Raw genomic sequence first — 14,174 nt, forward strand, 5'->3', positions numbered from 1 at the left:
TATTGATAGCAGTACCCCTGCTCCAGAACTGGAGACCCAAAAAGAGTGCCTACTTTTGTAGTGTATTTTATGTTTGACTTCTGGTGCATACTGGAAATACCGTTCCTGAGAGCCCTTCTTAGACATTTAAAAAAATATGTATTTAATTTTATTTGTTCTTAATGATTTAGAGATAGAAGTCCCTGAAGGTGTTTAATAGAAAGAGATAATTGCAGAATATATTCAGTTTGGGGAGGGGAGCTGAAAATATTAGGTGCTTGCTGTTTGTGCACTTGTCATAAAAATAGTTGGTTGATCTTTTTTTTTGTGAGATCTTGCAAGTTGAGTCAAGAGTTGAAAGGTGTACCTTGCAGAATCTTAAAGGGATGTTGTATTTGGTTTATTTTCATTTACCATGGACCATTTCTGTGATCTGTATTGCTTATTTCTCTTGGCCAAATCAGACCAAATGGAAACAGAGCAAGTAGTAACTAAAATTGCCCCTAATAAACACAGAAACAAACACAAAATCATAATTTTTTAGATCTTTCTTTCTTGAGGAACAAGAATTGTAAGCATGAAGGCTCAGCAGTGTTATTTCGCTGATTTGCAAGTGTGGATGAATAATTTCTCAAGTGGCAGCACTGCCTGGTCTGTGGGTTACAGGGGGAGCATAACAGTTCACTGGTGTGGGGAGGACTGCTGCCTCCCTTGGATGACCTGGACTGTCAGAAGTGTCTGCCCACATTTTATTCACTTCTTGAACTCTTTGAAATGCTGAGACCAGATTTGGTGTTCAGACAAACAGGTATAACGTGCCTCTGGTGCCCTGAACACTGTGTGCCTCACATCAATATTTTAACAACTCACTGAAAATAAAAATATTTTAGGGAGCTGCAAGCTGGGCAGACTGCCTCACCTGAGAGCTGCCTCCTCTGTCCTACACTCTGAAGTCAGGTTCCCAGTAAATACCTCATGTTCTTCTGGCATGCAAACTTACAGCAAGCTTGGAAACAGTTTACTCAGTTAAATGAAACAACTTTACAATAAGGCTGATGAGTTCAACACATCGGCCAGGTCCTCACCAATTGAGAAGAACTTGAATGTTTGTGGTGTATTTTCTTATGCTACTTCCCAACTTGAATTGGTTATATGTTATCATTTAACAGGACATTTGACAATAATATGCTTAGGGCTTCCTGCTGCCTTCAAAAATATAAATGTGATAGACAGTGAGCAGCAAAAGGCAGCAAAACCCTAAGCAAAGGTTTGGTGATTTACAGTAGCTCCAAGATGCCCCTATTCTTCTGCCCTCTATGAGCTTTGTCTTTCAGAGGCACATGGGCCATGCAGTTTCTGCTGATTTTAATGATATGCACATACAGTGGGTTGGGGAAAAATATTGTAACATACTTCTCTACCACAAAGAAAAAAAATAATCATGTGTTGCCAACAGTGAAATCTTCATACTACAGGAGATCCTTCTAGTTACTGTTTCAGATTTATCTCAGATCTACTAAAATAGTGTAACATTTGGTGGTGGACAAGTACTAATGGACAGGACAAAGAAGGGGAAATTAAATTTTATAGAAGTTTTAAATACGAATTTCCTTGCCTGCCTGCATCAAACATTGCATTGTAAAGTAAGGGTAAAGTGTCTGAAAGCAGGAACTCCATCTGCTGAAGTGTTTGTAGGTGTTCTTATTTTCTTTTTTTTTCCCTTTAAGATCACTGTGCATGATGAATATTTGTGAATCTGTATCCTTTTAAAGGGAATAAAAGAACCTAAAGTTATTTTTTTCTGGTTTCACAGAGATCCCCAGAACTCATATGGAGTATGAGAACAGGCTCACTATGAAAATGTTTTTGTTCCAGTTTGTCAACTACTATTCATCCTGCTTCTACGTGGCCTTCTTCAAAGGGAAGTTTGTTGGTTACCCAGGTGCCTACACATACATGTTTAATCGCTGGCGAAATGAAGAGGTAAGGTTTTCTTAATTGAGGTGAATTGTTCCTTTCAGTCTGCACAGTCGTAAATTTCCAGCTGCAGGATTGGTCTGAACTGAGCTGGACCTCAGCTGGCTGTCCTAAAGCTGATGCTTCCTCAGCTGATTCTTCCTGCTGTTGCTAGTCAGGGCAACACCAGCAGTGAAAATCTGTCAGTCACAAGAGTGAAAAATCAGAAAGCTTTTCTTGGTCCCAGTTCTCCTGAAATACCAGTGGGTCTCACCATAGATCTTAAAAAAGAAAAATCTGGTGCTGAGAGCTCATTGAGTGCAAAAGATTCACCTTACCTGAGGGTGTGTGCTGCACACAGATCCTGCTGAAGCATCTCTGAATTACTCTGTCTTCATATGGTTGCTATGTTTTGGTGTGTGTCTTGTCTCACTCTTGAAACACTTAAAGCCCTTCCTGAGAGAGTGGCTTAGCTGGCAGTCCATGTGGAAATTATGTATTGTCCTTACAAGTTTTAAGATCTCCTTTCTTGCATTTATACAGTAGTAAAATGTCGTTTATCTGGGTGATACCCATTATCCATGTCCATTGACACTCAATTTGTCCCCACCAGTGTGATCCTGCAGGCTGCCTGATAGAACTGACGACACAGCTCACCATAGTCATGGCTGGCAAACAGATCTGGGGAAACATCCAAGAGGCCATTGTTCCGTAAGTTCTCTCTTGGCACTGAGGTGCCCATCTCATAGCCTTCAGCTGCATCAAGGGAAATATAGGTTGGATTTTAGGAAAAAGTATTTTACAGAAAGGGTGATAAAGTTCTGGAATGGCTGCCCAGGGAGGTGGTGGAGTCACCATCCCTGGGTGTGTTTAACAAAGCCTGGATGTGGCACTGGGTGCCAGGGTTTAGTTGAGGTGTTTAGGGCATGGCTTGGGCTGGATGATCTTGAAGGTCTCTTCCAACCCAGATTCTGTGATTCTGACTTCACAGAGTATTCTGAGTTGGAAGGGACCCACAAGGATCAAGTCCAGCTCTTAAATGAATGGCCTGTACAGGGACTAAATCCACAAGCTTGGTGTTATTAGCACCATGCTCTAACCAAGCAAGCCAATCTGATCTGCTCTCGTTGTTAACATTTTTCTGCACATACAGCTGGATTTGTAACTGGTGGGGTCGTCGGAAAGCCAGAAATAATCCTGAAAATTTATACAGTCGCTGGGAGCAAGACCATGATCTGCAGACATTTGGAGCCTTAGGCCTGTTCTATGAATATTTAGAAATGGGTGAGTTTAAAATTACACGTTTGGAATTGAGGACAGGACACCTTGTACCGACACTTCCAAAAGAACATTTTCTCGATTAATTGTTGTGGGTTGATGCCACCACTTTTATCTGCATAACAGGACGATTAACTGCTGGGAATCATTAAATAGGTCAGCCCAATTTAAAAAAAAAGCTGTCTTTGCATCTTGAACTGCTGGGAATTTCACAGAAACACTGCAAAGACTTTTTGTTTTCCTCATATGAATGGGGAACATTATTCTCAGTGCAGCCAGCTGCCTCTGTGTCTGTTCTTTTCTTGTTCCAAAGCATATTCTTAGCTGATGTCAGTGGAAATTTTAAGTATGGGGTGAGTGCCAAATGTGCTGTAAGGATGGGTACTGCAGACATGAGATCTATGAACTGGCTAGAGGAGAATCCCTTCAGCTTTAGTCTTGCACTGATCAGTGCTTCCCTTCAGTCTGTTAGACCAGCAGAGGGAGTGTGGGCAAGGGAATATGGATTTGCAAAGGTAACTTGAGCATGTCAGCTTCTAACAGCAGTTTACAACACTGAGAAACTGAAACCAAAACTGAAGCCAAGCTAAATCTAAAGGATACTTTAAAGAAGTTAATATTTGGTTATTACAAGGATACATTTTGTTGAAAAGTGAACCTTTTTATTGTTTTATTTCTGCAGAAATAGTTTGAAGTGTTCTAAAAATGCATAGTGTCACTTTAATTTGATACAGCACTGTGGTCTTGTGAAACCAATACACTCAGAATACACTGTTGCCAGCCATGTCCTTGCTCTTCCAGAATCAGAACTATGCTCCAGCACTGTCCAAGGGCTGCTAAGCTAGCAGGAATTTTGTTGCTTATCTGAGGTGAAGAACTTACCACTGAAATCATGGAAGAGTGAATGACTGGTGTATGGGAATGTATTTTATATACTACCTAAAGCAGAAAAAAATGTTCTATTTCCTTTATTTGAAACATAGTGGCAGTATTGACTGTGTACTGAGGATTATCACATTCTGTACTGAGATAGTTAATTTTGGTAACAACTGAAAGGATCATTTGTATATTCTGTTCACAATTCTTAAACTAATGTCAACATTCCCCAATGGAACTGTTGCATATAGAATTGTTATGAATGTTTTGATTAAATAGGTGGAGATAAGGTTGTGAGGTGTGTAGTTGATAAGTAAAAGAAGAACAAGATGGTACAAACTGCAAGAGAACAAAACTGGTCCGATAACAATTGAGAAATTTGATGGATGAATACATCCCAATTCCCCTACAGTTACACACCATTCATATGAGAACTGCAGCACCCTCAAAGGATTGGTATCCAGCACTGCTGGTAGCATCATTTCATTGAATCCAAATGCTCATTTCTATGGGTGCTGCTGAATGGCAGCCTGAAGGCACTGGAGGAGTCTTGGGACTGGGGCTGATTGTCACTTGGCTCAGGCCAGGGCTGAAGATGATTTGTGCAGCCTGGCGGGAGTTTGCCATTTGTCTGCTAGTGGTAAACCCCTGTCACTCTGAGGATACATCTGGAAGGGCAGATTTTGACACATTGTTTTTCTCTCTTGCAGTCATTCAGTTTGGATTCATTACTCTCTTTGTGGCATCCTTTCCCCTGGCTCCCCTTCTTGCTCTGATGAATAATATCCTGGAGATTCGTGTAGACTCCTGGAAATTGACCACTCAGTACAGAAGACCTGTGGCTGCAAAAGCACATAGCATAGGAGTGTGGCAGGAAATCCTCAATGGGATGGCCATCCTGTCTGTTGTCACCAATGTAAGTTTGTTAATACTTATTTACTTACTTAGGTATGTGATGTGTTAGCTGGGAAATCTCAAGCTGGAGAACCAAAACCACTGGGCTATGCTACATCAACACTGATTCTTCCATGTACTCAAAATGTGAAGAATTAAAAACCAGCTGATGCTTTTTCTCCTTCATCAACGCTGTATCATGTTAACCTACAAAGATACCATCAAACCATTTCAGTGGTTTGGCTTGTCCATATGTTGGCAGTGTGCAGCTTCCCATCCACATTTTATTGGCCATAACCTTTCATTCAGTTGTTTGTGTTTTCCAGCCTTTTGGAATGGCATGAGCCAGTATGAAGCTTAGTCTGATGAAGCACACTGATTGCCCAGAGGGAACTGTAGGGGACAGGAAAGGTGGATGAATCTTGTGGGTCACATGCATTTTTACCCCTGTTGCTATGAGTCCTGTTCAGTGGGAATTCTGCTCTGCCTCTGGATGCCCCTGTGGCACCAGTGGCTCCAAGTATTTTTTATAAACTGGAAACTAAATGCTATGCCAGTATTTCATTGGAAACATATTGTAAAGCAGCCTACTGAGCACAAGAAATGCCTCTTTTTAGTGTGTCTCAGGCAACAAACCCACTTGCAGGTACTGCCATAGTAGCACAATACCTCAGCACCTTAAGTATCTCAAGCTTCCAGGAAAAAATGTGCTGAGGCTGCAGTCAGCATCTTTTACCAAGGTGAAGTGCCCCAATCATGCTTCTCACCCTTTCTTAAAAGATTCTGGGTAATGCCAGAGTCACAGAGCCACAACACCTTTATAAATCTGCTCCCAAATTTTGTGTGCCACTTTCCTTATTTATTTTTCCAATTTCTTTTCAGGCTTTCATTGTTGCATTCACATCAGATATGATTCCTCGTTTGGTTTACTATTATGCTTATTCTGAAAATGAAGACTCACCAATGTCTGGATACATAAACAACAGCTTGTCAGTGTTTCTAATCTCAGATTTTCCTGAGAGAAATGAACCTAAAGAGAATCCAGAAAACTTTGTCATATGCAGGTTGGTGTCACTTTGTATAGAATACAGCATAAAAAATCAATTAAGATCTAAGTTGTCCATTAGAAAATAAATTATGTCATTCTCATCATTCTAAAGTGTGAGAGGTAATATTTAGACTATTGATAAGGTAATGGTTGAGGTGGTAAGAGATCAAGCCAGTAACAAAAACAATCACCTCAATAACAATCACCACTAAAAGTCTCATTGCTGACTTGCATTTTGCTTTTTCTTCATTGGATTTTTTGTTTACTTAATTACACTATTGATTTTTGAGTGAGGAAGGAGATTTATGTCCCTGAAGTTGCAAACTTCAGCCTATATCTTCAAAGATTTTTAGGCCGAATAAGTGGACAAGAAAGCAGATTAAAGGAGATGTTTAGATCCCAAAGCTGAAAATGACATATGGTATTTAAAATCAGTCCTTACTTTGCTTGATCAGACCAAAAATCAGACCTATCCTTCTTTCATTTAAAAAGTAGTCCTTTCTTGCTAGCATTGGAGATTCTAGAATAATTGCAAAAGAACTTCGGAAATGGTAAAATAAAAGTATTGATTGGATGAAAAAATCTCAAAGCAAACAAAAAACCCCCCAAAAGCAACCAGCCCAGCACTTTTGGAAACAGCTACATTTGTTTGGTGGTGTAGAACGTGCACTCTGTCCTTTCATGAAGCCCTGCATCTGTCCAGGCCATAATCTGCTCATGTGTGTCACATTTATTCAGTGTCCATTACCCTGTGATCCATCCCATCACCCTCTCCATTATTTGAGCATTGCCTGAAAAACAAGTAACCTGTGGACCAAATTTCACATCACACATCCTCATCTCTGCTCTGGTGCTGTGAGGGTGTTTAAGCAAACACAAGATAGAAACAAATTGAGAGGCAACCTTTTTCTACAAAAGGAAACAGACCATTTAAAACAAGAAAAGGTTCCTTAAGTGACAGCTGTACTTGCTTGTAAGTGTCACTAAGCTTGTAATGTGTCCCAGGCTGAATGTGACATTTCACCTTTGCATGTCTGTCATTCCTACAGGTACAGAGACTATCGATATCCTCCAGACCATGAGAAGAAATATTTACACACTATGCAGTTCTGGCACATTCTTGCTGCAAAACTGGCCTTTATAATTATTATGGAAGTAAGTTCCCTACAAAATTTCCTTCTGATATTGGTACTTTGTGATTTGTCTAGATAGTTACTAATGTTACAGAAAATAGAATTGCTGGGAGTATAAGATAATTTAAAGATAATAGCAAGTACTCATGGCCTAAAAGATTATTGTTACTGAGCCTTTTAACTTCAGTGAGCTGACCTCAGAGTAGGAAAAGTGAAAATGGCTGAGGAGACAGCAAATGTTGATCAAAATAATCAGAAAAATAAAAAAGCTTTTTATGTCAGTGTAAGAGATTAAAGCCTCCAGGTCTAGCACTTCCACTTCTCTTGCTTTCATTAAGGAACTGTATGTGAGATGACTGTGTTCAAAATCCAGACAGCATTTTGCAGTAATGTATATTAGTTAAAAACAGCTAAATTAATAGTTTGGATAACTGGCACAACAGTGTTAAGCCACTACTTTGCAAGTTATGAAGGGAAAAGGGAGTAAGTAGTTCAAGTGCTAATGTCATCACTTTTCCTGCTGTGTTTCATCAGCTCTCCATAGCTAAGTGTTATCAGCACAGCTGTGTGAACTTTCTAACAAACCACACAGAGGAGTTAAAGAGTGATGGTCGAGATTCAGACCCTGACACTTTTCTCTTGGGTTTGCTAAGTCATTAGTGGTTTGAATTAAAATATCTGCATAAGATGGGTTTTAGTCTTCATGCATATCTTAGATATACATTGATTTGGTGTGTATTGCTCCAGGACAGCCAAATGAAATGTATTTTGTTGTGAACAAAAGGTGACCTATTTGGTGTCAGATTAAACAAGAGGTGCTTCTTTTGGTAATGAGTGGGTTTTTTTGTTTTTTTTTAGCATGTTGTATTCATCGTCAAATTCTTTGTAGCATGGATGATCCCTGATGTTCCTGCAGATGTGAAAGCCAAAATAAAACGTGAAAAGTATTTAACACAAAAAATCCTACATGAGTATGAACTTGAAAAACTGAAGGAGAGACTGTGCCAAGGTGACACACGAGCCACAGAAAAGGAGTTCATCGCCACGGAAGGGAGAATGGAGCTATCCAGAGCAATGTAATCAAAAACCCAGCTGTTTGGGGATTTAGCTTGTTCTAGCTTTTTTTATCTGTGGTTTGCTCAGTATGCATCATATTGAAAGCTGTGGGAGAGTTCAACTCTTCTCTTTCAGTCCAAAGATTTTTGAGTTTTCTTTAAAAGTTTTACTGAGCTTTCAAAGTTTAGGAAATCTACTGAACTGTATGATTTCGGCACTGGTTTTTATTTACCCATGACTTTGAATAGTAAATGTAATCCTGTAATCCTAGAATTTGGACTCTTGGTATAGGGACTGTTAACCTCAAAGGGCTCACAGGACATGATAAGGTCATTTACCACCAAGCCCTCTCCCTGTTGCTAATTGCAACATTCCAGGCTCTATCCCAGCTGGCTGAAAAGGATACCACAGAGGACCACTGCTGTGGAAAATGCTGAAAAATTATTATTTTTATTATGTGGTAATTTAAATAGAACACTCCTGATACAAGGATTAAGGTTTGGGGCTTTTTTTTTATATTCACTATGTCTTACGAAGCATTGGTTTGAACTTCTGTACATTTTATAGAAGGAATTGATTTTTAAAGATATATTGGCTTAATTCCACTTGGAATTATTTATAGGAACAAAATTCAGTTAACACAATAGTGAAGGGAATAAAAAAACAGTGAAGGGAAAAAAAGCCATAATTTATTTTCCTAAAGATACAATTTATGGAAGAGTTTACTTTCTAAATGCAGATATTGTGGAATCACCTAATTGCAGTGGGTTTTGAAAATGTGTATGATTTGGAGAAAAACAGTTATTTGATTTCTCATTCTCAAAAACTGTCATTGGAAAATTGTGTTTGACTTTTTTTTTGGCCAAAGCTGCTTGTTTATTTATTTCTTTGTTTGGATTCTCAATGAATGCCAGCAAAGGGCTATAGCTGTGTGTCTGTCCTCAATGCATGCTCTGGAGTGTGCCTGCACTCCATGGCAATGGATTGGGAGCTGGACCACCATACCAGTTGGTTTAACTGAATGGTTTGGTCTTGGATTTTTATCCAAAATATTTTAAGTATGCCAAATAATGTATGTTTATGCTGTTATTTTCCTTATACATAGTATCCTAAGGCTTGGGGGTTGTTCTCTTGGATTTTCTTTTTCTGCCTTTGAATCTTTGGGAAGGTTTTTTTCCTTTTCTTTTTGTTAGGAGGCTTTTCTACAAAGTTACTGAGTTTATAAATATGTAATAACTATTGTGCAAAGTGGCTTCCAGCTGTTTAAGAATGTGCCCTCATTTTCTAGTTTGAAGCAGGTAGGCATTTTTGTGATCTTGCTGTATATTTAAAACATATCAGCGCTTCCATGCTCAGTGCCTTGTTTCTTTGCATTTGGCAAGAGGTGTGAAAATGATCTCTGCAGGGCAGTGCCTATTTCCAAAATGTGCTTGCAGGCATTAGCATACAGTGAACCTGCAGCCAGAGCTGTTCAGTGTTAGGAAACCATGCCTGCCTTGGCGCACCTCTGTTCAGTGCCATGTGGACTGTTGGAGAGCAGTTCAGGCCTGGACTGCAGACTCTTGTAACACCAGGTTGTTGAGTTCTCTCATGATGAATACACAAGGTAGACAAGATTAGAAAATTTTGCTCTATTTGCACTTCGAAAGTTATACTTCCTTGCAAGTATACACATAAAAATTGAGATTTGTATTCCAAATCAGTGAGTGATGTACTGTTTACTGCTACCACAACTTAGGGTATTTGGTTTTAGCAAACCTCGCCTGTGTCTTGGAGCACTTGGTGAGTAACCTTAATGTCGTACAGGTTTTAAATCCATGTCCTGAGTGGAGCTGTTGTTGTTAGCTGAAGGATTAAGTGCCTACCTCGAGCACACATCACAGTTTGGCTGCCAGTCAGGAGTTGATGCCGATGTACATTTCTTGTTACTGTAAGTTATTCACCTTCATCCTTTAAGGTTGCTTGGTCAATCAAGCATGTTGGCAATTTGTGTTCATGATGAACTGATCATGTTCTTGAATATTCATATATATTTGAAGTGATGGATCTGTTGGAGGAATGCATGTGTAAATAAATTAGCTCTGCTGCTTAATGTGTAAGCCAAAGAAGAATATCAGCCATCGTCATAATCACATATCAAACACCAAAATTTGCACAATGAAAGCACTGTGCTGCATCTTGCACATATACTGTTAATTAAACTGCTTAATTTAGATGTTGTGGAGTTGTTACTGTTTGCAGTGCAGACAGATGCTCCAAACAGAAAGGTGATGAGATGCAAAAGGATATTTCTGTGCAAAATGTACAACCTGACTGAAGCTGAAAACAGATTTGGAAAATCAGCATTAGATGCACTATTTCTGCTTATGGAAGATTAGTTTCTTCAAGTAATAAAGTGTCCTAATATACTACCCTTAAAAAGATGTGTTGTGAATGAATAATGCTATTTAAGAGCAAAATGGAGGAAGATAAGGACATACATGTGTTTGGGATACAGCATTGATAAGCAGACCCTGAATTTGAATTGATTTTTTGACTCCTATTTGTGCTTCTTACAACTTATTTTTTAAGATCACTTGCTATTTAATCCAGTACAGATGTTTTGTATATGTTGTATCATGCAATAGAAAGTGGAAAAAAAACCTGGGATCAGCTTATTTAGAAAGAAATATGTATCTTAAAAACAAGCCATTACACTTTGTAGCATTACTTCTTTGTGTACAGAAACTGTTGAAAAGAGAATCTGTTGTCATACTAAAAGCTAATATCACATAAAAAATTAGTCTTGACACCTTTTTACATGATAGTTTGCCTTTACTTGCCATTAAGCAGTATTTTGACTAAAGGTATCAGTATGGTTGGGTTTATAGTGGTTCACACAAGTTTCCTGAGGTGTTCTTAAAAAGTGAGAAAAGTAAGGAAGGCCTGGTCAGTTTGGAGATGTGCTAATTCTTACTGTCAGAACAATTTATTTTGATGTGATTTGGTATGTAAAAGTGTCCTTTAACTAAAGTGAATAAAGTTTTGTATTGCCATTACTGTAATTGAAGCAACAGTAGATTGCCTCGTTAGAATTAGTTACACAAAACAAAATTGACCTTTCAGGTGTAATACAATCAGGGATATTTTTTTTTTTTGCAATTAAAATTGAGGTTGTTTACCTTGGGAAGGTTTAGTGTGGTATGTTCTAAGCAAAGGACTGCAAAAGAAGAGTGCTACTATGAGACACTATTGTATTTTTTCTCAAATTTTTTTACCGTGCTTTTACTTTTTTATGTAGTGCTGTCAGTTTGAGGCAAGAGAATGGAGTGAAAATAGATGGAGTTTCTGACTACAGAATGGAGTGAAAATAGATGGAGTTTCTGACTGTTCTACATGTACCACTTGTTTGACTTGTACTGTTGTGTAATCTGAGCGGTGTTTTTGTGTGCTATGTGTGTTGCTGATATATATGATACACTAATGTCAGAATAAATTTTTTAAACATTCTGCTAACATTTAATATGCACATTTAATAAGCTCTAAATCTAGCAAATAAAGCTGTGTTCATTTTTAATGTGCTGGCAACTCGTGTGTGAAAATTCCAAGAACTGAGAGAGGAGCCGAAGTACTAGAGGTGAAGTACCTGGAGCACCTCCTGAAAGAGAATATTCATACAGATTTCTGCAACTCACAATGTCTGTTGTGTTCATACAGATCCATTTTCAGCCAGGCTGCTTTTCCCTGCCTTATCTGGATTCAGTTTTTATTCCTGCAATGCCAGGACCTGAGGTGCCTTCTCAAGTTCTCAGTCCCACATGCAGTTTCCACACACAGCACAAGTGGTTCACATGCATGCACTTGAAATAGCTTTAGTACATATCCTGGGAAAGATGGAAGGGCTGAAGCTTTCCCAAGGCACTGGGCAAGTCTTGCAATACATATTTTAATCTTTCTTAAAAGTCACTTCTGGCTCCAGTGAAGAGCTTTGGATTAAATCACAGGGAATCTGGCTTGAAGTTCCTGACTTGCTCTCAATGGATGTTTTTATCTCAGCATGTCACCTCTCCTGTTGTATCACCTTGTCAGGGTTCTGGGAACAGGGTCACCTGCCGCACTTGGTGTAGGTCATTTCCTTTGGAACTTTGAAATTACAAACTAAGACACTTGCAATTTGAGCAAATTAAAGAAAGATATAAGACGAATAAAAGAATCTTCTCTGTATTTAAAGAGGAGAGAAGAAAAAAAGACCAAAACAAGCAAGGAGTAATTATATAATATGGTACCCCTACTGTGCTCAGTAGGGTACTTAATTAAGTATGAAAAAAAAAACATTAAAAGAAGAAGAAAAGTAGCAAAAGAAAGAGAGGCGGGAGAAAATAAAAGATGAAGGAAGGTGCTGTTGATATGCAGGATATAGGGGACATTTATATATTAAGTTGTGAGTTTTCAGGTGCATTCCAGCTTTGCTCTTGGAGGTTAAACCCTGCCCTCCCCCGAGGCCTGTAGTAAATGGGTAATTTAAATTTAAAGTTTAATTGGGGATACAATGTCAGCCAAAGTCAAGTATATTTTATAAAAAAGAGTAGCATGGTAGCTTGTGAGAAGACATCCACAAATTCTGGTACAAAGCTGGCTATCCACATGATCAGAAATTGTAACTACTCTTCAGAAGTCATAATTCCTTCATTTAACTTGTGTACCACAATTCAGTGGTTCTACTTTTTGAATCAGAAAAAAATTATAGGGAGCACTGAAATAGAATACATTTTCCCAACATTTGCATCTCAAATGGTACAAAATATGCTGTCTTACAGGAGTAGAAAAATAAGTAACCCATTCCCTAATCAGTGGATTAGTGGGAAAGAACAGCAAGATGTGGGAGAAACAATATGCCAGCATCTGAAGTCTGCAATTTGTTTGAGATGTGTAGGCTGGGAAGCAAATAAAATCTTGTCTAATATTCCTCAAAATGTTCAAAATTAATTAAAAAACCAGTGTTTCTGAAAATACTGTCTTAAATATTTAGGACACACTGCTGGGAGGCACAGGGGAGGGGTCACTAACATCTGGTGTGGCAAGATATTGTGTCCAGAGAGGGTTAAGAGAGCCCTCACAAAGGACTCATTTGAAAAACCTTCCTTCCCTAAACAGATGGAGAGAAGTAAAGGGGGGAAAAGGATGATCATTGCCATATGAAGGATAACAAAATTATTTCCAGATTTGTATGAATTACTGTGCAACCTCATTAAGCCACAGCTACTTTTTCTTGTCTGTCTGCCTTCTTAAGGGTGGTCATAACAATTTTTGCCTTGGCGTCCTTAAAAAGGAGTAGCTAAAAATTAAAATCTCATTCTGGTTTTAAATAATCATTGTCTTAACACAACACTTACATCATTCAGATGCAACTCAGGAAGGGTTTTTTTAAGCAAGTACTGAGAAATCTGCTGGGAGATGATGAGTAGGATGTGAAATTCAGCAGCCATCTCAATTTTTGGAAGGTGCATACGCACATTCCCCTGCAATAATTAGTGACTATGCTTTCTCAGGCAGAAATGACTCAGTCTGAACCATTTGATAAGGGTAGGATTTTTTTTTAATTATTCTTTTTGACTCCTCAACAAACCAGTGCTGTTAGGTTGTCTGAAATATTTGTATTTAAATCACTGACTGACCTTGCTTGGCCCCTGGGTGTTCAAAGCATCCAACACTGTTCAGCTTTTCAGTTCTGGTGCTGAAAGATGCAGAGGCCATAGTAACTGCTTCTGTCATCAGGAGGCATTAAATAAATGACCCTTGTTGTTATGTTGGTCCTTCCTTAACCACAGTGTTTGAAACACTTGGTGTGGGTCTGTCTGGCCCATGAAAAGTTGCAAGGGTAGAAAAGCTCTGGCTCAGATGGCTCCTAGGTCCTTGCATCTCCCATGCTGGTGGCTTTTGCTTGTTTTTCTCAACTAGTGCTTGGTGAAATGTAA

General features: G+C 38.8%; 1 protein-coding gene across 5 annotated transcripts in view; it reads left to right on the top strand.

Moving 5' to 3' along the window:
- Positions 1-11,776, top strand: part of ANO5 (anoctamin 5) — a 60,645-nt gene extending 48,869 nt beyond the window's left edge. For 4 of the 5 annotated variants that reach the window (XM_030948805.1, XM_030948807.1, XM_030948806.1 and 1 more), the window contains 8 exons: positions 1,793-1,962; positions 2,549-2,646; positions 3,089-3,219; positions 4,800-5,005; positions 5,866-6,047; positions 7,081-7,186; positions 8,023-8,240; positions 10,027-11,776. In XM_030948805.1, coding sequence (XP_030804665.1) covers positions 1,793-1,962; positions 2,549-2,646; positions 3,089-3,219; positions 4,800-5,005; positions 5,866-6,047; positions 7,081-7,186; positions 8,023-8,240; positions 10,027-10,033 — 1,118 coding nt within the window. In that variant the 3' untranslated portion in view covers positions 10,034-11,776. Of the gene's footprint in view, positions 1-1,792; positions 1,963-2,548; positions 2,647-3,088; positions 3,220-4,799; positions 5,006-5,865; positions 6,048-7,080; positions 7,187-8,022 lie in introns of all 5 variants that reach the window. The other variant, XM_030948809.1, reaches the window with a different exon arrangement.
- The last annotated feature ends 2,398 nt before the right edge of the window (positions 11,777-14,174 follow it).

The sequence above is a fragment of the Camarhynchus parvulus genome, chromosome 5 (assembly GCF_901933205.1).
Source record: "Camarhynchus parvulus chromosome 5, STF_HiC, whole genome shotgun sequence".
NCBI classification, from domain to species: Eukaryota; Metazoa; Chordata; class Aves; order Passeriformes; family Thraupidae; genus Camarhynchus; species Camarhynchus parvulus.